The sequence below is a fragment of the Natator depressus genome, chromosome 9 (genome assembly GCF_965152275.1).
Source record: "Natator depressus isolate rNatDep1 chromosome 9, rNatDep2.hap1, whole genome shotgun sequence".
NCBI classification, from domain to species: domain Eukaryota; kingdom Metazoa; phylum Chordata; order Testudines; family Cheloniidae; genus Natator; species Natator depressus.
In genome coordinates, this window is record NC_134242.1 from 15244829 (window position 1) to 15272361 (window position 27533).

Below are 27533 nucleotides of genomic sequence, written 5' to 3' on the forward strand. Positions count from 1 at the left end.
AACTCAAGCACAAGAGTGAATAAAGCTAAAAGTGTCCACTAATTTTGGGTTCAAATCACAGCTCCTATGTACTTCAGTGGGAGTTGTGAGGGCTCAGCACTTCTGCAAATCTAGGGTCACAGAAAAATCAGGAATGCACAGTTATTAGCCACCTATAAAATTCTGGTTTAAATGACTGACTGACTTAGCATCACATAGAAACTCTCTGGCAAAAGGCAGAGCTAGAATTCTCCAGAACAACATTTAACTGCCTTAATCATGAGACCAGGGTTCTCTTCTCGCATTCCCATGCTGAATTTGCTACACATCTTCCAATTTCTGCAACAAATGAGGCAGGGATCCTGCAGACAAAAGCCTCATTCACTACACAACCCTGATTCATCCCCAGGATATGGCCCACCCTCTGCAATGAATAAGTCAGGCATCGTGTGGAAAATACAATGTGTGATCATGTAATTAAAGACTGTCTCATAAGGCACATGCACAGGCAACCTTAATTCTAGCATTTCTTAACTTTTGTGTGCTTGATTTTGCAATCTTAAGGTTTTCTATTTTTGTGTGCTTTTTAAAAAACTGAGAAAATTGCAAACAGGAAAAAAACCAGAAATTTCTTTATGTGGTCCCATATTGACACAGTTCCTTAGCAGGCTTTGAACCTTTTGATTTAAAATAGACCTCTGCCACTTGAGCTAACAGAGCAACTGTGAGTAGTAGAAGTCTGTTAACCTCTGTGCGGGCCAGCCATCAGCAGAGGATGAGAGACATACTGAAAGAGTAGGTTTCAGAGATATTTGCTGAGAACAGAGTAATGTTAGTACTCAGGAAATGAGGGTTCTCTTCCTGGTCTGGAGGGAAGTGTATTCTGGTAAATACAGACCCTTCTGCTCCTGTCCCCTCATATATCCTTGACAAATCTGTCCCCTTGTTTTCCTGTCCCTCCGGCTTCTATTTCCCTCTTCTCTTGTCCCACTCCCCTTCTGCTCTTGTCCCTATCAGCTTCTGTTCCATGGGTCTGTCCCCTGCTAGCCTGTTCCTCTCCAACCCCCTCTGTTCCTCACCCAGGTCTACACTACAGACCTATATCAGTACAACTACATTGCTCAGAGGTGTGAAAAATCCACACCCCCGAGTGACACAGTTATATTGACCTAACCCCCCCATGTACACAGTGCCACATCGACAGGAGAGCTTCTCCCATCAACATAGCTACCACCTCTTGGGGAGGGGGATTAACTACACCGATGGGAGAAGCTCTCCTGTTGGCATTGGAGTGTCTTCATTAAAGCGCTACAGCTGTACTGCTGTAGCCCTGTACGTGAAGATAATCCCCGAATCAGGCTGCTTCCTTTTCCTCCAGGCTACCTGGGTTCCAGCAGGGGGATCAGTTAGAGCATGGGAGAGACCGTCTATCTGCTCTCAGTTCCACAGCAGGCTCATGCTAAGGAGCAACTGTAGGAATAGTCCTGCTTAGCCCTGGGATAGAGCATGCTCAGTAGGCTCTCAAGGGTGGAACAGAGCTCTGTGGGGAGTAGAACATGCTCAGTGGAGATGGAATGTTTGGATAATTTTGCAATTAGCCTCTAACAAGCCTCCGTTGAGTAAATGCGCATAGCTACTTCTAGACAATTATCGGTGGCTTTTCACGGGGACAGCAAATGGCAATTCTCTGACTCTCGCCCCCTCCCTGCTAATTTTCAAGCCCTTGCTCCAAAGTATGAAGGCATTAGAGCTTCTCCACTAAAAGAGTTATAATATAAAAGGACTGACCATGAATATAACCGCCCCAACCCTCGGCCCACTCCCACCTCAATAATGTGAGTTGTGTGGGTGTAATGTAATGTGTGGGTTTTGGAACGTGTCCAGAAGATTAACAAATCTAGGCTCTGGCAAACCAGGGATGGGGAGGACACCTTCCAAAACTGAGCACCCTTCACGGACAATGCTCTGTCAGCAGTCCCCTCTCATTGATATTACACCTCTGCTGACAAGAGAGGGGGTATTTCACAGAGAAAAGATGATCTCTCGGGGTATGTGCATAAGGGAATCCATGTGCAAACTGTTGAGAAATAAAGGCCAATGATATCTAGAGGAAGAAGACATAGACATTAACAGAGCTGCTTTATTAAACCATATATGGCTAGGAACTGCATTTTCAGGACTTTTAAAATGGCAGAATTTTCCTCAGAAAAACACATACATATCTCTCTGGGTATCTGTATTTTTTCCTTCATTCTTTTATTTCCCTCCTCAGCTAAACATTCCAAGTCACTAAACAATGAAAAAGGACTAATTATTTTTAAAATAAGTATTTTGTAAGCTTCAAAAATTATTTTAGCTTCTTCAGTGTATATCCCCCTTCCCCCAGTGAGTTTGTATGTGGCAGCTAAAATCCCCACACAGGAAAACTATTGTGTATACTCTGGCATTCTAGCTGTTGTAACTTCTTCTGTCCAGTGGTTTCTAGCAGCTCCCTGATCTTGCAAAACCCATTAGCCAGAGCTCCCACCGATTCCCACCAATTTCCACAGGCCTGAACTTAACTCCAGGTGCGAGGGAATGGAGAATCAGGACCCACCTTGCTAAAATCCCCTTGAGCAGCGTTAGCCCACTCTTGCCCCTATCTGCTATTCCATTTGTTTTACTCTGCTGCTGGCTGAGCCACCTAAGGCTTGCCAAAGGAGGAAGTGAGTACAAACTCTGCGGTAGTGCTGAAAGAAGACAAAGGAACATCACTTTAAAAAAAAGTGGATTATTTTCCAAAATCTGTAACTCAACTTCCACAGGCTTGTTGCTTCTTTTGGTTCCCCAAGATCCCTAGTGGGAATTATACATAACAGATGTGTGTTCTTTTGGTATTAGAAACAGGCCACAGAACATCATTTAACACCTCCAAAGGGGTCCATCCTCTTAGATCCATTTCATCAGTCTGAAAACTTCAAGTTAGTTCCATGTGAGGTGAGTGAAAGTTCTCAGAGGATCTATTCTAAGTGCACTATTTGTAGAGCAATAAAACTTTAGCCATTTAATAGGGAGCCCAAAGGGGAAAAAAACTAGCAGCCTCTCAGTAGATACTGTCATTTAGAATGCCTTTGCCATGGCAGAGATAACATCGATAAGAAGTAACTTACCTAGTGCCTATGTCATTCTGAGCTGCTAATCTGAAGGTATAGCCCACAGCTGGACAAAGCTTAGTCAATTTGCAATGCTTTTGGCTCCCGAAGTAACATTCTCTGAAACCACTGTTTCTTTTTCCCTAGAAAGAAAATGATCCATAATTGTTTCTTCTCTAAACAAACCTAATGAAATAAATCCAGACATATTTTATTGATCATTTTATTGCTTACTTTCTTAAATGACCAATTATTGACATTAGGGTTAAACACCTTTGCACAAATTAGCACCAGCAATATAAAAGAGGTCTAAACAATTTAAGCCATGGCAACTTCATTTTAAATAAGTTTCTAGTGTGTATCGTATTCAGTCTGTAATCAGATTCCCACAGGGCTTCAGTCTTACTCTCGTGACACAGCTCTTCCAGTTCTGTCGCATCACTTATAGCGAATCCATCTACTTCAGTAACTCTTCCATTTATCCTATTTATGAATCAAAATCAGTATGAATACAAACCCAATTAGAGGTGAGATTTTCCCACAAGTCGGTGCCACCTCTCAGCCTGGCCAAAGAACTACACAGAGCCTGCAGCTACCAGTCCTTGTAGATGCTACCTTCTGACCTCAACTACAATTTTAATCCCCATTCTAGATCCTAATTTTTTCCCCACAAGGGGGCTCTCACTCCTCATGTTCTAGAACAGAGGTGGGCAAACTACTGCCCATGGGCCCGTCCTGCCTGGCCCTTGAGCTCCCGGCCGGGGAGGCTAGCCTCCGGCCCCTCCCCTGTTGTCCCCCGTCCCCTGCAGCCTCAGTTCGCCATGCAGCTAGCGCTCTGGGTGGTGGGGCTGCGAGCTCCTGCTGGGCAGCGCCGCTGCGTGGCTGGCTCCGGCCAGGCAGTGCGGCTGCCAGTTCTGCTGCTCTGAGCAGCATGGTAAGGGGACAGGGAGCAAGGGGGTTGGACAAAGGGCAGGGGGTAGTTGGATGGGGCAGAGGTTTGGGGGGCGGGGGGCGGTCAGGGGACAGGGTGGGTTGGATAGGTGTGGGAGTCCCGGGAGGCCTGTTAGGGGGCGGAGGTGTGGATAGGGGTTGGAGCAGTCAGGGGATGGGGGGGATTGGATAGGGGGTGGGGTCCCGGGAGGGGGCACTCAGGGCACAAGGAGCAGGGGGAGTTGGATGGGTGGGAGGTTCGGAGGGGGGCAGTCAGGGGGCGGGAAGTGGGAAGAGGTGGATAGGGGGCGGTGGCCAGGCTGTTTGGGGAGGCACAGCCTTCCCTACCCGGCCCTCCACACAGTTTCGGAACCCCGATGTGGACCTCAGGCCAAAAAGTTTGCCCACCCCTGGTCTAGAAGGTACAACATACGAGCAATATTCTACAGAGGGTCCGACCTTTGGCTCCACAGCACAAAGCACTCTTTACTGCCACCCTAAAGGTGCAGCTAAGTCTTCGCCCACCAGAGAGGAATATTTGGGTGGTGCAAAGCTGATATAAGAATAAGTGGCATGCCATGGATAGGAAGGGTGTTTATTAGGGATTGGAGAGGTGACGCAAGGCAGACAACATACTCAGCTGTTGCAGTGCCTAGCTGCTGGAGGTCTAATTTAGAGCACCTTTGAAGCTGCCCTAAGTAATGCTGGGAGTCATTTCAGGCCTCAACCTACCCAGGCTTGGAGGAACAGCAAAGGGGCATAAGAGACCCTTTCCCCCCCACGTCTTCCCTCAGCTGCATCAAGGGTAAACTCAGTGCAACTAAGGATTGAGTCTATGGTTTCCAGAAGCCTTTCCCTCCCCCATCCCCTTTTTAATGAATAATTCCCAATCCAATCCCACTCTTTAAATACTTCATTCAGTGAAAGAACTGAGCTCAGCTTTACACAAATATATTTCCTCGATATCCTGGACTTTCCTATTGTAAGCAACTTTGTTTGTACATCTGGTAACAATCTCCTTGGAAATCACTTAGGTTCTGAATTTAAAGGGGATCTGAAAAAGAGACTGCTTAAACCTCAAGTAATGTGACTGGTCTGTAGTGCAGTGGCTTTGAGAGGACTTTTAGCTCTTCAGTTTATGAAATATTAATGTAAAATTCATTGAGAATAAGGTTCTGAAGTAGCAGGACACGAGAACAGAGCACAGTCTCCTCTCCCAGGGAAGGAACAGTCATGCTATTGCCCTAAAATTGACCCACGAGCAAACGTAATCCTAATCTCTGCAATCTCTTCTAATGTGAAAATCCCATTATACAGCTAGTTATTTTTGTCACCCTTCTCTGGGCCTTTTTAACTTTGTCTTCTATCTGGGTAAAATTCACACTGTGTGGAGGGCCAATACAAGAGCTGTGTGTTTCATGTACTGAATGCTGGGTAATAACATGAGAGGCCTCCATGTTTCTAAAATTAAACTGGCTCTTTATTGAAGAGAACTATTTACAGAGATGCTGCAACTGCACCAAGCAAGTAAGCCACCTGCAAACAGACTGACCTCCCGGTGCTTCCTCAAAACTCTTCCTCCTACAACCTATGTTCCCCTTTCTCCAAGTGCCATGCAGGTTGCACCACTAAATCCTAGTTTGAGGGTTTCAGTGACACCTAAGTGGTGAATAAATCTTGTGCTGGCACCTCGGCAAAGGGGAGAATTTCACTCTTTCCTTCAGACTGCAACATGGAGAAAAAAGCATAAGAGACGGAAAGGACCAGAAAAGAAATTTCTTCCCCAGGCACAAAGCCTGAATAGATGAATTTGGTGCAGGGGCTTCTCATGAAATCCTCCCCCAGCAAGCCAAAGCAGTAGAAGGTGTGAATGGCTGCTGTCTCTAGCTGCAGCTTCATTAGCCCTTCCCCCCATTCCTTCCCCAGCCCAAGATTCAATTACTGGAGTCAGATTTCAGAGTAGCAGCCGTGCTAGTCTGTGTCCTCAAAAAGAAAAGGAGTACTAACAAATTTATTTGAGCATAGGCTTTCGTGAGCTACAGCTCACTTCATCGGATGCATTCATTGGAGTGTAGCCCATGCAGGGTGCTCACATCAGTGTATTGGTGGAGCTTAAGCCTCTGGCACACTGGTGAGTCATACATAGAGTTCCCCAAATTGTGCCTCTCTCCCCCACACAATGAAATTCCATCAAATGAATGATGGACTTGTCTACACTGGCAAGCTTCTGCGCAGCGCTGCAAAAAAAGCCACCTCGACGAGAGTCATAAGGCTATTTGCTCAGAGGCTCCAGCGCTCTACTGCCAGTGTAGACACTTGATTGCTTTCTGCGCTGTATTTGGCCTCCGGAGCTGTCCCATAATAGTGACCACTCTGCTCATTGTTTTGAACTTGGCTGCCCCTCCCCTTTCAAAGCACCGTTTCTGAGGGCCCTTGCATGCTGTGCTGATCTGCTCTGGGGCACAAAGCAAACCATGAATGTGGAATGCTCCTGCTGTGGAACATATGTGAGTGAGTGACAGATTGCTGTGCAGAGAGCCCAGGGAGGGAGACGGGGGCTGATGTCCGGGTTTCCCCCTCCCCCTGCCTCAGGGCTGGTTGCTTCCTGCCACTCTCTGTCCCTCAAAACACACTGTCTCTCTCCCCACCTCCATAAACACACACACACAATCCTCCCCCCCACCCCGCCCACTTCAGTTGAAAAGCAGCTGGCAATGTGGTAGGATGCCCATGGAACAACGGGATTGGGAAACCTGCATCATGTGATGCTGTGCCTGCCCCACGAGGCATTGCAAACCCTTCCCAAAGCACCCTGCAGCCAGCTGCACTGTGGGATAGCTATCACAATGCACTGCTGTCTTTGCCAATGTGGATGTTCTCCAGCGTCACAAGCAGCAACAGCGGTTTAAGTCCAGCATTTTAATAAAAGTGGTATAACTTGTGGCACAGAAACTTGCCAGTGTAGACATACCCTATGTCTAGAGGCCTCTGCAGTTGTGGAAGAAGGGCCAGGATCTTCCCCTGGAGGGAGTGGGACCTGTAATTTTGTTAGCATCAGAGTGTTCTGTCCAAGGATTCTACAAACTGATAACACTTCTGTAACTATTGAACCAAACTACCTTAGTGTAACTGACACTGATCCTGCAAGGATCATTTACATACTGTAGTCACCTGAAAGAAGTGAAATGGCTGCACATATTAACCTTGCACAATACGTTAAAAGCAACCAGTTTATTCCCAGAAAGATGTTTGCAGACCTCAAATAGGCACAATCACAGAAAGATGATTCCAGGAGCATCTTTCATATACTTTAGGTGACTGCATTTCCATAGCAATGATAGTGGACCCAGCTCTCCACTCCATGCGGCAGTCAAACACTTCTATTTTGATCGGGTAGCACTTTGCACTCATCAGGCACATATACACACTATATGCATGATGCACAGTGCAGTGCCCTGCAGAATCAGGCTCTGTTTTGTAAAGGCTACAGAAGCACATGAAAGGGCCTATGTCACAACTCTGAACTTCTAGTTCCTGAGAACGCAACAAGGAGAGTGTAGCACATCTAGAAAGTATATGTATAAAAGCTCAGAACAATCATGCAGACCTCCTGTGATACACAGAACTTGAGAGTCACATGAGGGATGTTCAACACATTGACAAAAGCCCTATCTTACTTTTCGTCATACAGTACCATTCTCCATTTGCTCAAGAACTCAGTTTAGTGCACAATCTATTAAGACATTTCCCAGCTGCCCTTGTTGTAATTCTGCTACACAGCTCAGCTAAATTAAGGAAACAACACTTTAGGATTTCAGAGTAGCAGCCGTGTTAGTCTGTATCCACAAAAAGAAAAGGAGTACTTGTGGCACCTTAGAGACTAACCAATTTATTTGAGCATAAGCTTTCATGAGCTACAGCTCACTTCATCGGATGCATACAGTGGAAAATATAGTGGGGAGATTTTATATACACAGAGAACATGAAACAATGGGTGTTACCATTCAGACTGTAACAAGAGCGATCAGGAAAGGTGAGCTCTTACCGGCAGGAGAGCGGGGATGGGGGAGGGGAGGAACCTTTTGTAGTGATAATCAAGGTGGGCCATTTCCAGCACTTGACAAGAACAGTAGGGGGAGAAATAAACAAGGGCAAATAGTCTTACTTTGTGTAATGACCCATCCACTCCCAGTCTTTATTCAAGCCTAAGTTAATTGTATCCAGTTTGCAAATTAATTCGAATTCAGGATTTGTGACTCTTATCTAAACTGATGCTTATTTAAAAGATACTTATAGCTAGAAGTAGTTTATGACATATTAAAATCAGTTGACAAACACAGTTATTGGACAGAAAACATCTTGGAGAAAGAATGGTAGGCGACGCTTCGCAGTTCAGGGGCAGCATGTCTCAGTATCTAGGTTACGCAAAATCTATCCACCACACCCACTGTATTAACAAAAAGAAAAGGAGTACTTGTGTCACCCTAGAGACTAACAAAATAGCTCACCTTTCCTGATCACTCTTGTTACAGTCTGTATGGTAACACCCATTGTTTCATGTTCTCTGTGTATATAAAATCTCCCCACTGTATTTTCCACTGTATGCATCCGATGAAGTGAGCTGTAGCTCAAGAAAGCTTATGCTCAAATAAATTTGTTAGTCTCTAAGGTGCCACAAGTACTCCTTTTCTTTTTGTGGATACAGACTAACACGGCTGCTACTCTGAAACCTGTATTAACAAAGTGCAAGTTAGTAAGTGCCAGGTTATTAAGAGAAGGTCTTCTTTTTAAGAAACACACTTCTGCAGACTCAGATTCTTTTAATGATGATTTTATTGTACAACCCTTTAAAAACTTTCCTGATTCTACTACATTTGATGCATTTGCAGCAGTGGTTTTTGTTCCTCTTCTTTTTTCTTTGAACCTCAAGTTTATTTGATTATTTTTCTTTGATTATTGGTTTATAATGATTATTTATCTGACAGACAAATGCGGACCTGAATGAAAATTCTGCCTTTTGCTCCCCTCACTAAAAAAAACCTCTTGTAGATTCGCGTGAGCGAATGATGAGTGGATTTATTAAGACATACAGTAAGGGGAGTCCTGGCTGAAAATGAAGCAGCCACGGGTGGTTCTGACACAGCAGTATAAATGGTAATTTCTGAATTAGGAGCAAAGGGTCATCTCCAAAGAATTCCAGCATATTATATCATGCAACTATAATTTTCATAAAGTTTGGTCAAACCTTTGTAATTGTGCAATCTCTTCCCCAACCTCCCCTTCCTCCCCGCCCCCAAAAACCCTCAGCATACAGTAGATGACAATGTTCAACTTTATAACAACATAAATCTGTTAATGTATAAATTTGCTGGCAGAGCTGGTATTGCACATGATGATGACCTAGTCCACGTTTATTGGTATTTACAATTACTCAGACTGTCTAGCATTTCAGATTCTATTGGCACTAATTGGAGAGGCTGGCTGATATTTCTAATGATCCTGGCATTAACAGCCTGAAAATAGTCCTTTTTTGAGATTTATGAAAGCTTTAATGCTGGCATAATTTTGGAGAACAACGGACAAGCTGGCACTGGCTGCTGTCCAGGAGTCTTACAATACTCCCAGAACCCCACCTCTTATCCTTCAAATATTTAGCTTCCAAGTTTTAATCTTATAAAATTTCATAAATTGCTTTCCACACACCTCATCGTTTCCTCAAACACATCGCTTCAGAGGGAGGAAAGACATGCCCTGTGACCCGTTCACTACTCCTTCTTTCTCCAGTCCTAAATTCCAAGATGCCCAATTCCACTCCTGATCTTTCCAATAGCAAACATCTGCTGCAGTGAGAGTCAAGGCCTGCTCCATGAAACTGGAACAACGCAGCTCCACCAGTCTGGTAGAAGTTGCAAATTAATTATAATAGAGAGTAACTGCAACCAGCTGAGTGGATTCCAGAAGGAAATTAAAGTTTTTGTCCCTGTATATTGGAAAGGACCTTTAAAAAAAAAAAAAAAAGCAGGAATGCCTTTGTATGTTCTATTATTAATCTCAGCCCAGTCATCATTTACCTTAGGTTTAGTGCAGGGGTGGGCAAACTTTTTGGCCCGAGGGCCACATCTGGGTATGGAAATTGTATGGCAGGCCATCAGTGCTCATGAAATTGGGGTTGGGGTGCGGGAGGGGGTGAGGGCTTTGGCTGGGGGTCCGGGCTCCGGGGTGGGGCCAGAAATGAGGCGTTCAGGGTATGGGAGGGGACTCCAGGCTGAGGTGGTTGGGTGCGGGGTGGTTGGGTGAGGGCTCCAGCTGGGGGGTGAGGGCCCTGGGGTGGGGCTGGGGATGAGGGGTTTGGGGTGTAGGAGGGTGCTCCGGGCTGGGACCGAGGGGTTTGGAGGGCGGGAGGGGGATCAGGGCTGGGGTAGGGGGTAGAAGTTCCGGGGGTGGGGCGGGGGAGGCTCTGTGCAGCGTTTACATCAAGCAGCTCCAGGAAGCAGTGGCATGTCCCCCCTCTGGCTCCTACGTGGAGGTACGGCCAGGTGGCTCTGGTGCATCCTTCTCCATTGGCAGGCACCTCCCCTGCAGCTCCCATTGGCCGTGGTTCCTGGCCAATAGGAGCTGCGGGGGAGGTGTTTGGGGTGGGACCTTGCGGACCAGAGCCCCCTGGCTGCTCCTACACGTAGGAGCCAGAGAGGGGTCATGCTGCTGCTTCCAGGAGCCATGTGGAGTGCCCCCAACCCTGTTCCCTGGCTGGAGTGCCAGACTGGGCCAAGCCCCAGACCCTGCTCCCCAGCGGGAGCTCGACGGCAGGATTAAAATGGCTGGTGGAACGTAGTTTGCCCACCCCAGTTTAGTCAGTGTCTGTTCAGAAGGAGATAAGGGAAAATCTGAGCCACAAGGAGCAGTTTTCACGAATGGCTCGTTCACTGCCATGCTTATTATTGCTGACCTCATATCACAGGGTGCCCATCTGAATTCCAAAAGAGTTGAAAAGGGGGCCCAGTTCTGATCCTTTCAAAGGCAAGGGGTGTTTTTCTATTAAGCAGGACTGGGTATATAGCAGTAAGCATTAAGTTGGAGCAATACTTAGTAAGATGCACAGATTTTATTGTTAAAGACCAGGCATTATTAAACCTTCAGCTATTTTAGGAAAACCATTTTTTACTAGTCAGACTCTGACACCTTTACAGGTCTAGGAGCTCATATGAAAAAGAAAAGAAAGGTGCCACTCTAATCTTTGTCATTCTTTACCATTTTCAAATTCTACTAAACAAACAAGCAAACCAACAAACATTAAAGCCAGCCTAATCCAAATAGGAAAACAACAACAACCCCCACCCCCCCGCCCCGATTCCTAGTATGGATTGCAGTGGGGAATGTGTTGATGTTCTTAGTCTTCAGTTTCTTCTTGCCATATTGGTAGCAGATCCTGCAGCTTAGGAAAACCCTTCAAATCCCTCATTTGGGGAAAAGAAGAAGAAACCAGGGTAAAATTGGCATATAGAAATATTGAGGAAAGTAATAACGCTCCTGCTATGTGACTAGGATGGGACACCCCTTGACTTCACTATCTGAGAGCACAACTCAGTAAGTCTCACCACCTTTCTAGCAAGAAAGCAATATCTGCAATTCCGTTAAAATAGCAAATGCCAATTTATTTGTGCTGTGATCTAAAACTAGTGATCCCAAAGGGTTAGTGAGGATTTTGGAAATCCCCACAAGAAGATGCAGGAAACCAGATAATAAAAACCACACCCCGCTAGGTCAATTCAAGTCTCTTCGTCTAATAAAACCTGTATCCCTTGAGAAGAAACAGTTTTAGAAGAGAATATTAACCCTATACCTCTTACACAGGCTCTCAGGTACCACCATCATATGCCTGGTACAGATAAAAACTGTCCAGAATCCAAGCTGGATCCTGTCCCAAATCACCCACTTATATGAAGCATTAGGCTGCATGACTGGGCCTTCTGGATAGTAACTGCAACATTTATTCTCTGTCCTATTGAGAAAATAAAATGATAACACACAGTACATGTAATGATCTGCTCTTTTTGGAAGACAAGAAAATCTGACAGAATGTTCTTTGGATAGCTACTTGAGTCACTTCTGGGGAGCCTTGGGAATGTGGTATGTACACCCCACACAAGGGCAGTTCTGTAGTCCTGCAGAATGCGTTGTTCGTGTGCTATGTCCTGATGAAGTGCTAATGACCAGCTGTAATCTTTAAATAAGCACAACCCTGGAAGTTTCAGTGACCGTGGCCATCAATGGATTTAAAGTGCAGTCCTCTTGCTGCATTTTAGGGTACTGCCTAGTCCCTTGACTGGCCAGTGGCATATCCCTTCTGCAGTTTATTTTTAAATTTGAAAATGGTGCTATCTGCATTCCTGGACGCATTTTAAATGCTCACAATCTAACCAAAGACAGCTTGTAAAACAATAAGATATTGCTTCAGGCAGAGTTTAACATTAGACACACCCCAAGGTTTGAAACATACCACAGAGTGATAGCACCTGTTACTGGTTGCTGTTATGAAGTGTTAATAAGCTGCTAAAAAACCCATCCCTAGTGTGAACAGATTGCATGCTTTGTTCAGAGGTGGTTCTGTGGCAGTGGCAGTCCCATTCTTTTTCCAGGGGGAATGTGCCAGTTTGCATGACTTTTGGCCCGGTGCCTTCCCTGGATCAGTTTTATTGCTCTCTGGTTTTCACAATGCCAATTTTGTTTCTGTAGCGTGAGGTTTTATTCTTCCAGGAGTAGGTCTGATACTCTGTATTGCACTTCCCATGTTCAGAGGGCTTTTCACGGGGAACTCTCACGCCATCCCTCATTATGAAGGGGTGTAATTTTTTGAAGGCAGATTACCATTCTCAGGGTGGGTTTCTAATTGTATTTATTTGATAGATTTCTCATTCTCCATTCATGCAACGTTCCTTCTGCTTTACAGACACAATTTAATTTCCTTCTCATCACTGATTTTCCTGTGTTTATATTTTATTCTGTGCCCTGTAGCTAATGAATGTAGCTCTAGCTGAGACCTGGCTAAGCCTTTGCTGTTGCCTGGCAAATGTTCTCCTCTTCCCCTATGTATTTGTGTCTTGATTTCACGGAGATACAGTACAGCATTGTAACAGAAAGTCTGTGCTTACTCTTACATGCATTTGGCATAACTATGTGAGAGGGTATAGAATACTGAATGTGCGCTCTGCTATGTACTTGGATGCCATAACTTGTGTAGTGAAATATGTACGTAAGTATACAGAGACATCAGAACTGCTGAAATGTCAAACGAAGGAGTCAATATCTTGCCTTCCGGAATACATTTCTTTCAGATGGAAAAACAAGATCCTGCAGAAACAACTGTCCTCTTGCACATCACCTTCTGTACTCTGGACCATAATCTACTTTCAGGTCACACATCAATTCAGCAGTCCATTTCTGTCTGCTAATATTATTTTTTTTGTCAATACACTTCAATCTATGCATTAGCTTTCTGACAACTAGGGTACTGCAACAGCCATCTTGTTTACTCCCCACTTCCAGTAGCTCTATATTTTAATCCACTCAGAGTCATGTCAAACCATTATGAGGCATGCCAAATTAATTTATTGTGTGCATTATTCTCTCATGTTCACTGGCTGAGGATCCACTCATGGATCCAACTTCAATGTTATTACGAGGGAAGAAATGTAATCTAGTAAACTAGACCAAAGGTCTGGGAGCCAAGACTCAGCTGAAACACTGTGTTGATTGGAGCAAGTTACTTGAGACTCTCTGTACCTTAACTTACGCTTCTGCAGAAGAGTAGTAGTATTACACACTTTTAAAAGATAAAAATACTATGTAAATGCAAAGTATTCTTCTTCTTCTTTGTCAAAACCCTTTCTATGTTATTATTTAAGAGCTCTGTAACAGCGAGAATGTTTTTATTGACTTCTATGGGCTCTGGATCAGGCTCTAAGGCAGATGATGCAATTTACACCCTAACCAGGTATTCACATTCTATTAATGGTATGCTATCGGTTTCTGCTCTCTTTCATTCTCTTTTTGCATGTTTTAGAAATATCCCATATTTTGGCACCTCACCCTGGTTTGGTGATAGTCTCCCATTGAAATGAAGAGGAGTTCTGCATGAGAAAGGTTGGTTGGCACTATTTGGATCCGGTTGCAGAAGGTGTGATGTCTTGCAGGACTTATGCCTCTGATTATCCTGGCATAGATCTTTTTGGTTCTCCTGACTTGTTTTCTGCTTTATTCTCATTTTCATTTTCTGCTCTGCCTTCCCTGGATTATGGTGCATGAATGTGTGTCTGATGCTGAACAAGTAATATATGAGAATAATCAATAGAAGGATTTTTTCCCCCCACTGAACTCTTCTCCAGCTTGCATTTTATTTTATATTTTATTTTATTTTTAATGGTTGCTAACCTTTCCTTCCATTGTGCACTGTGGGCAGTGAGCCATTCTGCAGCTATTGTTTAATTTATTTAGTTCAGTGGGTTTCTCTTCATTCAGGGCACACTTGCTGTGATATTGCATAGAATGAATGTTTGTATAATGTGTGCTTCCAGACGTCAGACGTAGTATAATAATCTGGGAATATGTCAGTAGCCAGCAATTGAAGACTGCTCACAAAATAATACCCTTATATAAGGCAGGTAGATGTTTTTCACACAGCATAACTAAACAACTCCTTCCAGACCTCCCATTCCTGCTTTTGGCACCTCATTTCATGCTGGCCCCAAGCCTGGAAGCCCCTCTGTGATCCCACTGTGATTCTGTCCTCACATCTGTAAAGTCTCCTTTCAATACACACTTATTCCATGAAGATTATATTCCCTAGACCTCCCCTTGGAAAAGTGGTGCCAAAATAGTACTGGCATAATGGAAGAAAACAAGAGGCATGCTCAACAATTCTGCTCCATCAGCTGCTTTTTTCACTGCCCCCCCACCCCACCCCATGGATAAATTGTCTACTTAAAATATAAGCTCTTTGGGACACAGACCGCATCTTCTTTTTATAGTCTCTGTAAAGCAACCAACAGCGTGGCCACTATATAAATGATAACAGGTTTCAGAGTAACAGCCGTGTTAGTCTGTATTCGCAAAAAGAAAAGGAGTACTTGTGGCACCTTAGAGATTAACCAATTTATTTGAGCATAAGCTTTCGTGAGCTACAGCTCACTTCATCGGATGCATACTGTGGAAAATACAGAAGATGTTTGTTTTTATACACACAAATCATGAAAAAATGGGTGTTTATCACTACAAAAGGTTTTCTCTCCCCCCACCCCACTCTCCTGGGGTATTATAAGCTATTACCAGCAGGAGAGTGGGGTGGGGGGAGAGAAAACCTTTTGTAGTGATAAACACCCATTTTTTCATGATTTGTGTGTATAAAAACAAACATCTTCTGTATTTTCCACAGTATGCATCCGATGAAGTGAGCTGTAGCTCATGAAAGCTTATGCTCAAATAAATTGGTTAGTCTCTAAGGTGCCACAAGTACTCCTTTTCTTTATATAAATGATACTATTAATTTGAAGTCAATAGGAATTTTCTATGAGAAAGGACTGCAGGATCAGATTCTAAGCTCTTTGGGGCAGGGATTGTGTTTTTGTTGTGTGTCTGACCCCTAGCAGAGTGGGGTCCTGGTCCGTGACTGGGGCTCCTAGACACTACTGCATTATAAATAAATTAATTAATAAACTCATTGCACCAAACACCTGATCAGGAAATAAATGAACGTATAAGGTGCAAAATCAAAATGCTACACACAAGAACACGTACGGAAAATCAACTTCCCCATCTTTCCTTTCTATTGAATGCCATCAGGAGTTCATTTTCCTATGGTTTGCTTCTCCAGTGTTTGATTCTTTTTCTTTACACAACACATCCATCAAATCAGAATGTTATTTAATAAGTAATTTCATTTTTTGATGTTTCTGTAACTAGTTACCACTCACCTCATCCCACTCTAGCAGGTAGCTGGTGATTTTTGAACCGTTGTCAATGGGTGCCTATAAACAAAACAAACAAACAAAACATGAGATCTTGGAAAGACGTTTACAAACACATTTCCTTCCCCCAGCCAAATGGCTACGTTTTAAAATGAAACCAGAGATCTTGTTTTGCACACAGCTTGGCAAACATTTTAGTGGATAATAACAGGATGAAAGTAATTAAGTACATTTTAAAAAGTAAGTCATTTTAGTGTTTGTGAAAGGTACTACATTAAGAGATCACAAATATGATGTCTTTAAAAAACCAAAAACCAAACCTACAGCATGGGCAGCAGCAATGCAAGCTGTCATATTATCTGGCCATTATGCCTCACCTGGAGGGACCAGATCTTGGGGTTTGAGGGCTGTCCAGATGCCACATTCTATTTAATCATTGAGAATGCCAACAAAGTGCTCAGTAGTGCCACCTGTCTACCAGGAAGTGAACTGAAATTGGCAAAATTATGGGTAGGCTTGGAAGGATTAGATTTTTATTGGTAAATGTTGGCAAACGCCGATTTCACTCTACACACACAAACCGACAAAAATATTTCCATGGATAATAATCAAAATATACAGATCAGCAAAGTAAGAAAAACGCTGCTTGAGAACTTAATAGTCATTCAGGATATTTACTTTGTATATTTTGACGTGATGTTGACAATTTGTATTTTAACAATTATATAGTTTTAACTTTTTGAATCTCAACATGTACTGTCATAAAATAATTATTGTCTGGTCGTCCTCCCCCCCAATTTTCCTTCAACTGTGAACAGTTAAATCAATAAAAATAAAAAATGCTTAAAAATAAACACTGACAATGTCCATCTAAATTAAAATAAATAAATAAATAAAATTTAATTCTGCCAACCCTAATTATAGATCATCAAACAGACATCATATGGTAACAAAATACCATCACTAGTCAACAAAGTTTGGATTTAGAACTGGCAAATGGTTTCAAATCTTATTTCCAAACCTCTAATACATGCAGTTCCCCAATATATGTAATTTTTGAATATTATTTTAGGATATCTCAAACAATGCAATGAAATATTTTAAAACACATAATTCCCCCAGTGGAAATCAACAGAATCACAGCACTAAATAATTTAAAATGGTTACGTGATTATAGGTAACTGTATTTCACTTTGTTTTTCTAGGTTTCAGACACTTTATGTCACTTACCTTCCATTGTAAGGTTAGAGAACTTTTGGTCCTGTGTGAGGATTTGGGTGGAAAAGGACATTCTGGAGCACAGCTGTGAGTGGTGAAGCTAATTGGTTCTGAACAGGATCCCTTTACTGAATTGTACACTGCATATACCCTGAAAATGAACACATATGAATTTATGAATTTGCTGACAATTAAAAAAGGAGCTTTGCATTTTCTCAACCACAGCATTTCACTAGCAAAGAATTCATACTGCCAAACTGCCATGATTTTTCACATCTCAGCTCTCCCTTGTATATTTTATTCAGTATGAGTGTTCAGAATAATTCACAGCAGAAGGTATGTATTATAGTGCTAGTCTAACTACTTCCACAAACTAATCTTTCCATTGGTGGAAGTTTCCGCCACCATTTTTCTTGACTACTGCAAATATTTGGCCCACAATGCTAGAATCTTCTTGAGGATATAGCAAGAGATGGCTCAGAAACATGGGGTGAACTTTATTAACCCATTTGCTGCTGAACTGGCATTCAACTCTCATTCAGCAATGTTAATTTAAGTGCAGTATCCACAAGAATGTGCAGTTTGCCTCTTATAGCTGGTTGTCAGTAGAGTTTGTAGATCCTGGACTAATATGCACAGATCCTGGGTTCAAGATTTGCTGTGCTTTGTGTACTTGGGAGGAGGAAGTTTACACAGTGGTCAAACACATTTCCTTCAAACAAGCTACAGCTGAACATCAGCTTAACTTCAGTACCTGAAAAGATAATAGAGCAAATAATCAAGCAACCAATTTGCAAACACCTAGAAGATAATAAGGTGATAAGTAACACCCAACATGGATTTGTTAAGAACAAATTGTGTCAAACCAACCTAATAGCTTTCTTTGACAGAGTAATAAGCCGTGTGGATGGGGGGGAAGTGGTAGATGTGGTAAATCTTGACTTTAGTAAGGCTTTTGATACTGTCTCGCATGACCTTCTCATAAACAAACTAGGGAAATAGAGCCAAGATGGTGCTACTATAAGGTGAGTGCATAACTGGTTGGAAAACCATTCACGGAGAGCAGTTATCAGTGGTTCTCAGTCAAGCTGGAAGGGCATAACGAATGGGGTCCTGCAGGGATCAGTTCTGGGTCCAGTTCTGGTCAATCTTCATCAATGATTTAGATAATGGCATAAAGAGTACACTTATAAAGTTTGTGAACGATCCCAGGCTGGGAGGGGTTGCAAGTGCTTTGGAGGATAGGATTAAAATTCAAAATGATCTGAACAAACTGGAGAAAAGGCCTGAAGTAAATAGGATGAAATTGAATAAGGACAAATGGAAAGTACTCCACTTAGGAACCAACAATCAGTTGCACACATACAAAATGGTAAATGACTGCCTAGGAAGGAGTGCTGCACAAAAGGATCTGGGGGTTATAATGGATCATAAACGAAATATGAGTCAACAGCGTAATACTGTGGCAAAAAAAGCAAACATCATTCTGGAATGTATTAGCAGGAGTGTTGTAAGCAAGACAGAAGAAGTAATTTTTCCACTCTACTTCATGATAAGGCCCTCTGCTGGGGCACTGTGTCCAGTTGTGGATGCCACATTTCAGGAAAGATACCAATCTTTCAGAGATTCCTGAGGAGAGTAACAGAAATGATTAAAGGTCTAGAAAACATGACCTATGAGGAAAGATTGAAAAATTGTTTAGTCTGGAGAAGAGAAGACTGATGGGGGACATGATAATAGATTTCAAGTACATAAAAAGTTGTTAAAAGGAAGAGAGTGAAAAATTGTTCTTTTTAACCTCTGAGGATAGGGCAAGAAGCCTGGCCTTAAATTGCAGCAAGGGAAGGTTGGATTGGACATTAGGAAAAACTTCCTGTCAGGATAGTTAAGCACTGGAACAAATTGCCTAGGGAGGTTATGAAATCTCCATCATTGGAGGTTTTTAAGAACAGGTTAGTTCTGCCTTGAGCGCAAAGGAGTGGACTAGATGACCTATTGAGGCCCCTTCCAGTCCTACACTTCTATGATCATTAGTCCAGACATTCCTCTAACCACAGTTGGCATCGCTTCCTCTTCAACGCCAACCCAGAGGATCCCCCTCACTCCCAACTTGTCTCTCTCTTCTTCAGGTAGAAAAAAGTGAACTGTGAGCTAGAAACTCTCCCATTTCTCCTGGACCTTCAAGGGAGTCACGGGTGCCTGCTCACTTTATCTTGTGCCTTTGTGGATCCACCAGGCAGAATCACTGCCCACCGCAATCCCAAGAGTCTTCTAGAAGTACCAGAGTGTAACCTGACCCTCCATAAAAGTGAGACTAGATAACTTTTTCTCTCTTACTGTAGGTGTCTAGGAGTCCTCTGAAGGCTCCCTAGCTATTTTACTAGACTTAGTTTAGCATTACGTTCCTTACAGGTTTAGTGCTGAGCTTGAGGGGCTTCCTAGTTTCTGCAGACAGTGTGTATATGTGTGTGCCCACAGACAGGATTGGTGCATATCTCAATAAAACTAGGATCTACTTAGAACTCCAGAAAGAGAAGATGGGGCACTCCTAGCTTACACTTCCCAAAGTCCCAGGAGACTGTCACCAGGCTTCAGCTGAAGATAGTCACTAGAGTTTGCTGGATCGATACATGAGGTGGGATAGTCCTTTGGAAGCATGTAGTTATTGAAACCAAAAACCTCCCAGCCAACCTGAAGGGGCTGGTTCTTAGACAATCCCTTGTGGACTGAAATGAAGGGCTATTTTGTGGAACCAAATGCTATAGGTTTGCATACCTGCCCCAGTACTCAACAGGTTGAAGACCTGTCAAAATTTTTATTTAAACTTAACAGTTTTATTTTCCCATGTAGATCTTCTGTACAGCAGAGCAAATTAGTCAGTTGCACAGCTTTCTGCTCAGAAACTGTTCAAACTGCGTCCAGACAGTGACTTCTGGGTTGCCTTTAGCCACTGTGTATTTGAATGTGGAGTTTAAAAATGGGCAATTACCAAATTTGTTTTGGGTAGATAAGAGTAATTTAACCTTTGTGGGGCAACAAACGAGCAACTTGCACTCATGAGAAATGCTTTGTAGAATTGCCTCTGGGATCTTCCAATGAGCAACTAGGAGTCAGAACAAATTTAATTAATTAACAGAGTCCCCACCGGTGGCTTGATTCATTGCGTGTTTGTCTCCTGTGCATCACTGCAACCAAGAGTCAAACCAACATCAACATCAGCTGTAGGCAGCAATTCGAACTAAGTGACTCCAAAGGGAGCCTCTTTTTAGCCAAGACAGCAAGAGCTACATTGTGGTTTCTCCCAGTTAGAAGTTGTTCGTTGCATATTGACACTCAGGGCACATCTTCACTCACTCAAACTGCTATAACAGCACAGCTACAGCACTGTAGCACTTCAGTGTAGATGCTATCCATGGCGACAGGAGGGCTTCTCTTATAGAGAAGAGAGGCAGAAGCTAGGTCAACGTGTTGGATCATATTAAAGAAGTTCTGTATTAAAATCACAAATGAGTTTGATTCCCCATAGTTTAAATTCCAGAGTATTACTAATTAAGAGGTCTCTTGGTTTTTGATCTCTTGTTTTCCCTGTTTCTCTCCCTCTCTGTGTGAAACTTGCAAGCTGCTAACTGTGTTAGTACATCCTAAGACAGAGTCTGTGCTCAAAGCAATACTTTGTAACAACAACTACTCACACAGAGACTCCCCACCCTTTTGTTGTATTTATTTCGCTTTGTTAACACTTGTGATTAAAATAGAGATAGAGGATGTATGTGGATGGATGCTTGGTGTGGATAATAAATGAATGATCAGGGAGGTGCCAGCCTAAGAATCCAGTGTCCATCGGCTGAAGAAGGTGTCAAGTGGAAACAACCAGAAGACCCCCAGAGGGCAGACTGGAATCCACCCAACAGCCTCAAGGATGGGAGAACCGAAGAACAACACGGAGCCATCAGGAATGTGTCATCTGCTGATTGATTCAGCAACAGCATGATGAAGCAATTCCCATAGACTGGCATAGGAATAAATTCCTATAAAAATGGACTCTAGAAACTGAGAACTTTGGGGTCTGATTCTGCAAATCAACTTCCAGGAGCGTCAGATGTGCATCTGACAAGGCCCTGCTCCCTGCTCATGTCCAGGCCACCTGGCCAGTGGCTTGGCACGAGCAACTCTAAGGCTGGTAACTATGATAACAACCTTGCAGAACTTGTGTGTGTGTGTGTGTGTGTGTGTGTGTGTGTGTGTGAATAAATATGAAATTGAATGGAATGTTATACCTATAACTAACTGCTTATTATGATTCTTTCTGTATTCACAATAAATGTGGCATTTTGCCTTATTACCTTTAATAAGATCCTGCTGGTTTTTATTTTATTGGTATAACAAATGGAAGAATCCTTCTGTCGACCTAGAGCTGTCTATACCAGAGGTTAGGTAGGCATAGCTACATCTCTCAGGGATGTGGATTTTTCGCGGTCCTGACAGATGTAGCTATGCTGATGTAAATTCCCAGTGTAGACTAGACCTTACTCCTTAGTGATTTCATGCCTGATGAAATCACTCCATAGTGTCTCATGTTAGATTTGCAAGATCAGAGAAAGTCATGAAGAAAACCTATCTGAACCCTTACATTAGTGTTAGGGAAGTGGTTCTAAATTCCAAGTCACCTGTGTTTCTGGAGTTGTAAGGCAGAATGCACCTTAAAAAAAAGACACAAGTGCCTTCAATAAGTCCAGACTTCCCTATCACCGGTAAGTACTATATGATGGACACATGGAATCTCATCAAAAGATGAGGGGGGTTGTATTTGAAATGGTTGCAATAAAATATATTTCTTGAAGAAAAGTAAGATGTAGATTCATAGTGAAGCTATGTAAGAGCCTGAAGGTTTTTTGTGCCTAATACATCAGAAAAATTTTTCAAGAACAATGTGGGAAAATGTAAAGCCTTAGAAATCTGGCCAAGGTCACTGAGACCTAGGATAATCTCCATATTAAGTGCTGGTCATGCAAGTTTATTTATGGACTTTACACATTTACTAGGGCTGGCCCGAAAACAAGAATTCTGTTTTGTAAACAATTTTAAGGTTTTTACATTTGTTTTCATCAGAATGAAAAGGAGACACTTTCAAATTTCTGATGAAAAAAAAAGAGTGAGACCCCACATCAGAATAGCCAATATCCCCGGGGTGGGGTGGGAGGAAAACCGTTAGGGTATTCACCTGGGATGTGGGAGACCCAGGTTCAAGTGCCCAATTCAGAGCAGAACCCCACATCTCCGGTGAGTACCCTTACCACTAGGCTATTGGCTATTCTGGTGTCAATCCATCTCCCTCTCCATACCTCCAACTCCGCCCCCACCCCTCTCACCTCAGATCTGACAAATTCACTACACCAAACACATGCCTTCCAGGATATTTATCAATAAAGAGTAGTATGTCAGGTATCTACAGAAAGTGCATAACTTGTCAAGATTCATAATCATTGAGAGATGTAAGTATGGGTAATATTTGAGGAATGATGGAATTATATTGAAAGTATGCTTTATGGACTTGGAGTAAAAGTTAGTCACCAGGGAGACATTATGTCTTGGTGATGGCCCTTTCAAGCATGGCAAAACATCAAAGACAACTGCAAGTAATCGAAATCACCTGGAGGTAAAAAAAAGGAACTTTACAATAAACACAGGTTTGCTCTGTCTGTGAATAAAGACAAGAAACTGATATATGAGGAGGAGGAGAGAGACCCTCTGCATCCTTTCTGCATCTTGGAGAGCAGGGATGTTCTCATGAAAAACTGGATCCTAAGTTACTTTATTAGATAGGAAAAGTAACTATTAATAAAGTGTAGACACAGGTTCGCATTTTATGTTTTTTTTTTTATTGTAACCATTTGTTTCCACCATCTTGTTTCTAGTTAACACCCCATTCTATCTTAAATAAACCTCCTTTGGTTTCATTACAAGTGCTGTGTGTATTACAGGAGCAGAAGTTTAAAGTAAAGCTGGTAAGATGGGGTACTCTGCTCCTTTGGGAGCAAGGATCTGTGATTTCTGTGAGTAGCCAGTGCCAGGGACTGGATATCACAAGGGAATGCTTCAAAGGGACTTGAGAACTTGTTAACCTGCAAGGCGAAGACAGGGCTGACACACAGTCACCATGGGCAAAGACTCCCTCCCGCTAGAGACACGGTAACTAAGGCTATGGCTACACTGGCACTTTACAGTGATTCAACTTTCTCCCTTAGGGGTGTGAAAAAACACCCCCCTGAGCGCAGCAAGTTACAGCGCTGTAAAGCGCCAGTGTAAACAGTACCTAAGCTTTGAGTGTAGCCATGCCCAACGTGACTCACAGTCCTGGGTACCCTGAGAACTACCACAATTATCCGCTAATTATTATGGCTGGGACGCTTGTTTGGGACCCAAAAGCATGCTTGTTCCATAGATTTGGAAGGAGTTATTTACCCTCTTGCTCTTCCACTTGAAAAATAATTATAAGATATTCCTGGAACTCAGTCATGTATTTGTTTTTAAAAAGTTCTAACACCAGCAGATTGACATATGTTTGATATTTTAAATTCAGAAGCAATCTTCTGTTTATTAGGTTAAGCCATTACACAGAGTAGCAGCACTGATGGGGAAAAGTGTGCCAGACTTTGCCTTTGTCTAGAAAACAGAAGGAAACAATAGGCAGAAGGAGTGAAAGGAAATTTTGTTCAGGATATTGAACATAAATGAACAGGATGTGAATTTGAGGCCTGGGTTCATACGTAAAGTCTTAAAGAAAGCCATAAAAATATGGATAATAAAACTTGGTGTCAAAATATCAGTTGTGAAACTGAAACACGTGTTAACAATGAAAAATAACTGTGCAACCAACATGTAGCTCTATAATCTAAGCAGAAACACGACCTAGAAGTGAATGCCTTCTGTTGGGTGTTAATTTGTCAGTTTTAAAGAGGCATATAAACATGCAGTAAAACCTTTAAAAGTATCAAGTCAGCTTTATAAAAGCTGCAGATTAATTCTGACATTATCCTTATAGTTTGAATACTGATAACTGATCATGTATGAAGAGTATATCCTTCCATCAATCTGCATATAGAATCTTCCATTACAGACAATCCTAGTTCTGCAAAACAGCTGATCTGGGAATATGAATAAACAGCTTCAACAGAGTTTGCATTTGTCATGGGGTCTCAGCTTAAATTCTGAAATGCAATTTCAGTGCAATTTTGTGCACCAATATTTTTGTGCTCATAATTTCCTCATACTCACACAGAACTTTAGCACAAACTTTTCTTTTTCACCGCCAAGTTTTGCATAGCCAATATCTGCAATATTAGAATGTACTTTTCAAAATATGAGTCTGAGTGTAAAGTTAAAATCTAGGCAGCTCATAATCACAGAGCTGACCTAAAATGTTCAGATGCTGGAAAAAATGGTCAAATCCATTTTTTTAGAGACCAGTAAAAGTCAAATTAATAAAGAGTAGGGTAGGCAATGGATGTAACCTACTAGGCAGCCAATACTACTTATAAAAAAAAATGGGAACACTTTGGTTTTATTTTCCTAACAAACATGATGACACATTGGACAGATGCCAGTAGCTTTAGTCAAACACTTTGGTAAGCCTGAGATATACTTTCATACATAGGGTACTTTAAGGCCTGTTGCATAGTCTCTAGCCAGTTGATATAGCTACACATCTTTTCTTTCACTTTAGTGATGACAACACTATGATAGACAATGCATTGTTTGAAAATCTCTCTCTTAATTTACTGCCTGATAGATGGAAAGCTACTACTAAATATTTAAGGGCTATTGAGAAAGTACTGTGAAATTCTTGAGCTATATCATGCAGAAGTCAAAAGACTCCATTTTCTTTTTAGATATAATTGAACAGATTATATTTAAGAGATATTCAGATTCATAACAACTCACCTGACATGATAATCTGTTGCTGGCCTAAGGTCTTTCAGGTTATATTCTAATTCTTCTCCACTGCAGAAAGAAATCATCCATATATCATGAAAAACAGTACCTCAGTTAGTACAGCTATTGAATTTCTGACATCTAGGGGCTTCTACAAATGATGCATTGAAAAAATAAATAATTTCCAGGACAGGAAAATAAAAGTAAATAATATAGGACCAACTTGTCAACAGACTGGAAATCTTTACAAGTTTCCATATTAAAGGAAAGAGAAGTAGCTATGTTTTCCATTTATAAAGTAACCCTATAATATGGATTTGTTTCTACTGTCTTTATCCATACACATCCATGTCAATTTAATTTATAAGGCCTTTCAACTCTCCCTGAGTTATGCTGAAAACGTGACTCAACCATACCCGAGTTCCATGATGTTTTACTTTTATTATTGCAAAGTACCTGCTTCAGAAATGCTGAATCATCAAACTGGGTTGGTGAATATTATATCAAATATTATATCAAAAGATTCTAACATGGCTTGAACTTTAGAATCTTGCATTAATGCTTCAGTTGGGGCCCTCATTTTGAGGTCTTGTCCAATGTTATATGCTATATTTGGGCTCGGCAGGGAAGTACATAAGCTCCATTACCAGCAACCACAGCCTGTGCCCATTCAAATCAATGGCAAAACCAGTGGTAGAGGACTGAACTTTAGGTATTGAATGGTTAGTTAACTAAGGGGTTTTTTTAAACTAACACCCAGGCTATCCATAAATCCTTCCAGTGTGTGGGTCCCTAAATTGTAGTGGCAATGGGAGAAGAATCTGGCCATGTATTGTCTTCTCTTCCAGGCCATCTGCTGGAGATGGAAAATTAGAATGACTCACAAATTGCTGAATCTGTGGAGGTTTTGTCTATTATGGGACTCTAAGAAACCTCTTGGATTATTAGGGCTAACGGTCAACTCTAAGTCCAACAACAACTGTGGAGCACCCCTGTAACATCAGTACTTGGTTTATCCCCACTTTTATTAAAACAAAGAAAAAATAGCATCTCAATACAATAAATACATTTATTACAGTCAAGTGAGGTCTCATGGAGATGTGATACAAGAATAGAAAGTGTTTTGAAAGCAAGGAAGTGTCCTTTCAGGTATGAACATGTGCTTTCTGGGTTGACAGAGGTTAGAGATGGGCAAGGCAGTCCAATTCCCTGCAAATTCAGGATTGTTCCCTATGACACACTGGCACATGAGTTAGCGCAGCCTGACCTCTTGGGCAGATAAGATGGTCAATACTTTGCAAGATTTTCTTTTGATTACAACAATTACCCTAGCTACTTATAATGGAGTATATATATATACATGGAGTATTGAGCGTGTGTGTGTGTATGTGTATATATATATATCCTATTTACATTATAACTGTGTGATAAGTTACAGGACATGCTGAGAATGGAGATGAAATTGGACACAAAAGTAATTATTATGCTACCTAGATTCCCTTTAGTGAAATCTGTGGAGGACAATTACTTCATAATAGCCAGTCTGGCATCTCAGCAATTTTTTCCATATTGGTGGTCGCTGGGTGAAGAATATATGGAATTACACTACACATACTTAACCATAAAATGAACTCATAGGATCATAGAATTTAGAAACGGAAAAGTCTCACTAGAATTATAACTTATGTCACAGTTGGGTCTGGTGATAACGAAGTGCACAGAGGATGATTTTGTTGGGGAGCCTATGTAATGCACTGGTCCCCCTGTGTGCTGATCTGCAGAGGATATGAGCTGTTACAATCCCTAGCTATAGAGACATGGCTGCTAAACTCAAGCTGTAGCAGCTCATGGTTTTAGCTCTGGCAGGTGGCTGTCACACCCGGAAAGTGTATATGAGACGGTTTTGATAACTTGAGGGACAGGAAATAGTAACTCTATTCTTTGGAGAGGAATGAGGCAGAAAGTGACAACACGGGCCACGTCTGCTGGGGGGTGGAGGGAAGGGGTGGCCTCTCCCACACACATGCTCTCAATCCATTTTCAGGAAGCTTTTTCGGGTGGGGCTAGAATTACAAAAACTGGGACAAAATACTTTTTTTTGAAATTGGCAGGACCTGAAGAACCAGGATAGCTCATTTTTAACTAAAATATAAATATAGAACAACACATGAAAAAAGTACATAGTTACCTGTAAATTATCTTGTACTTTCCATCCCTCCCTTTGTCTGATAAGGCAACCTCGTAAGTACAAGTGTAAGGCAAGCCATTATTGTGTCTATCCACACTTAAAAGGCCAGTTGGAGGACACCATGTAAGTAAAACTGTTCTTGCTTGAATATTTGAAACCTATAAAAGAAATGTTAGTCAGTGTGAATTCCAATAT

General features: G+C 42.1%; 1 protein-coding gene across 1 annotated transcript in view; it reads right to left on the bottom strand.

Annotated features, from left to right (window-relative positions):
• The window catches only part of FNDC3B (fibronectin type III domain containing 3B), a 355800-nt gene that overhangs the window by 90649 nt on the left and 237618 nt on the right, over positions 1-27533 (bottom strand). Inside the window, exons 8-12 of the mRNA XM_074963564.1 lie at positions 27339-27496; positions 25160-25219; positions 17231-17369; positions 16007-16060; positions 3129-3253 (exon numbers count right to left, since the gene is read on the bottom strand). Of these exons, the coding sequence (XP_074819665.1) occupies positions 3129-3253; positions 16007-16060; positions 17231-17369; positions 25160-25219; positions 27339-27496 (536 nt within the window). The remainder of the gene's footprint in view (positions 1-3128; positions 3254-16006; positions 16061-17230; positions 17370-25159; positions 25220-27338; positions 27497-27533) is intronic.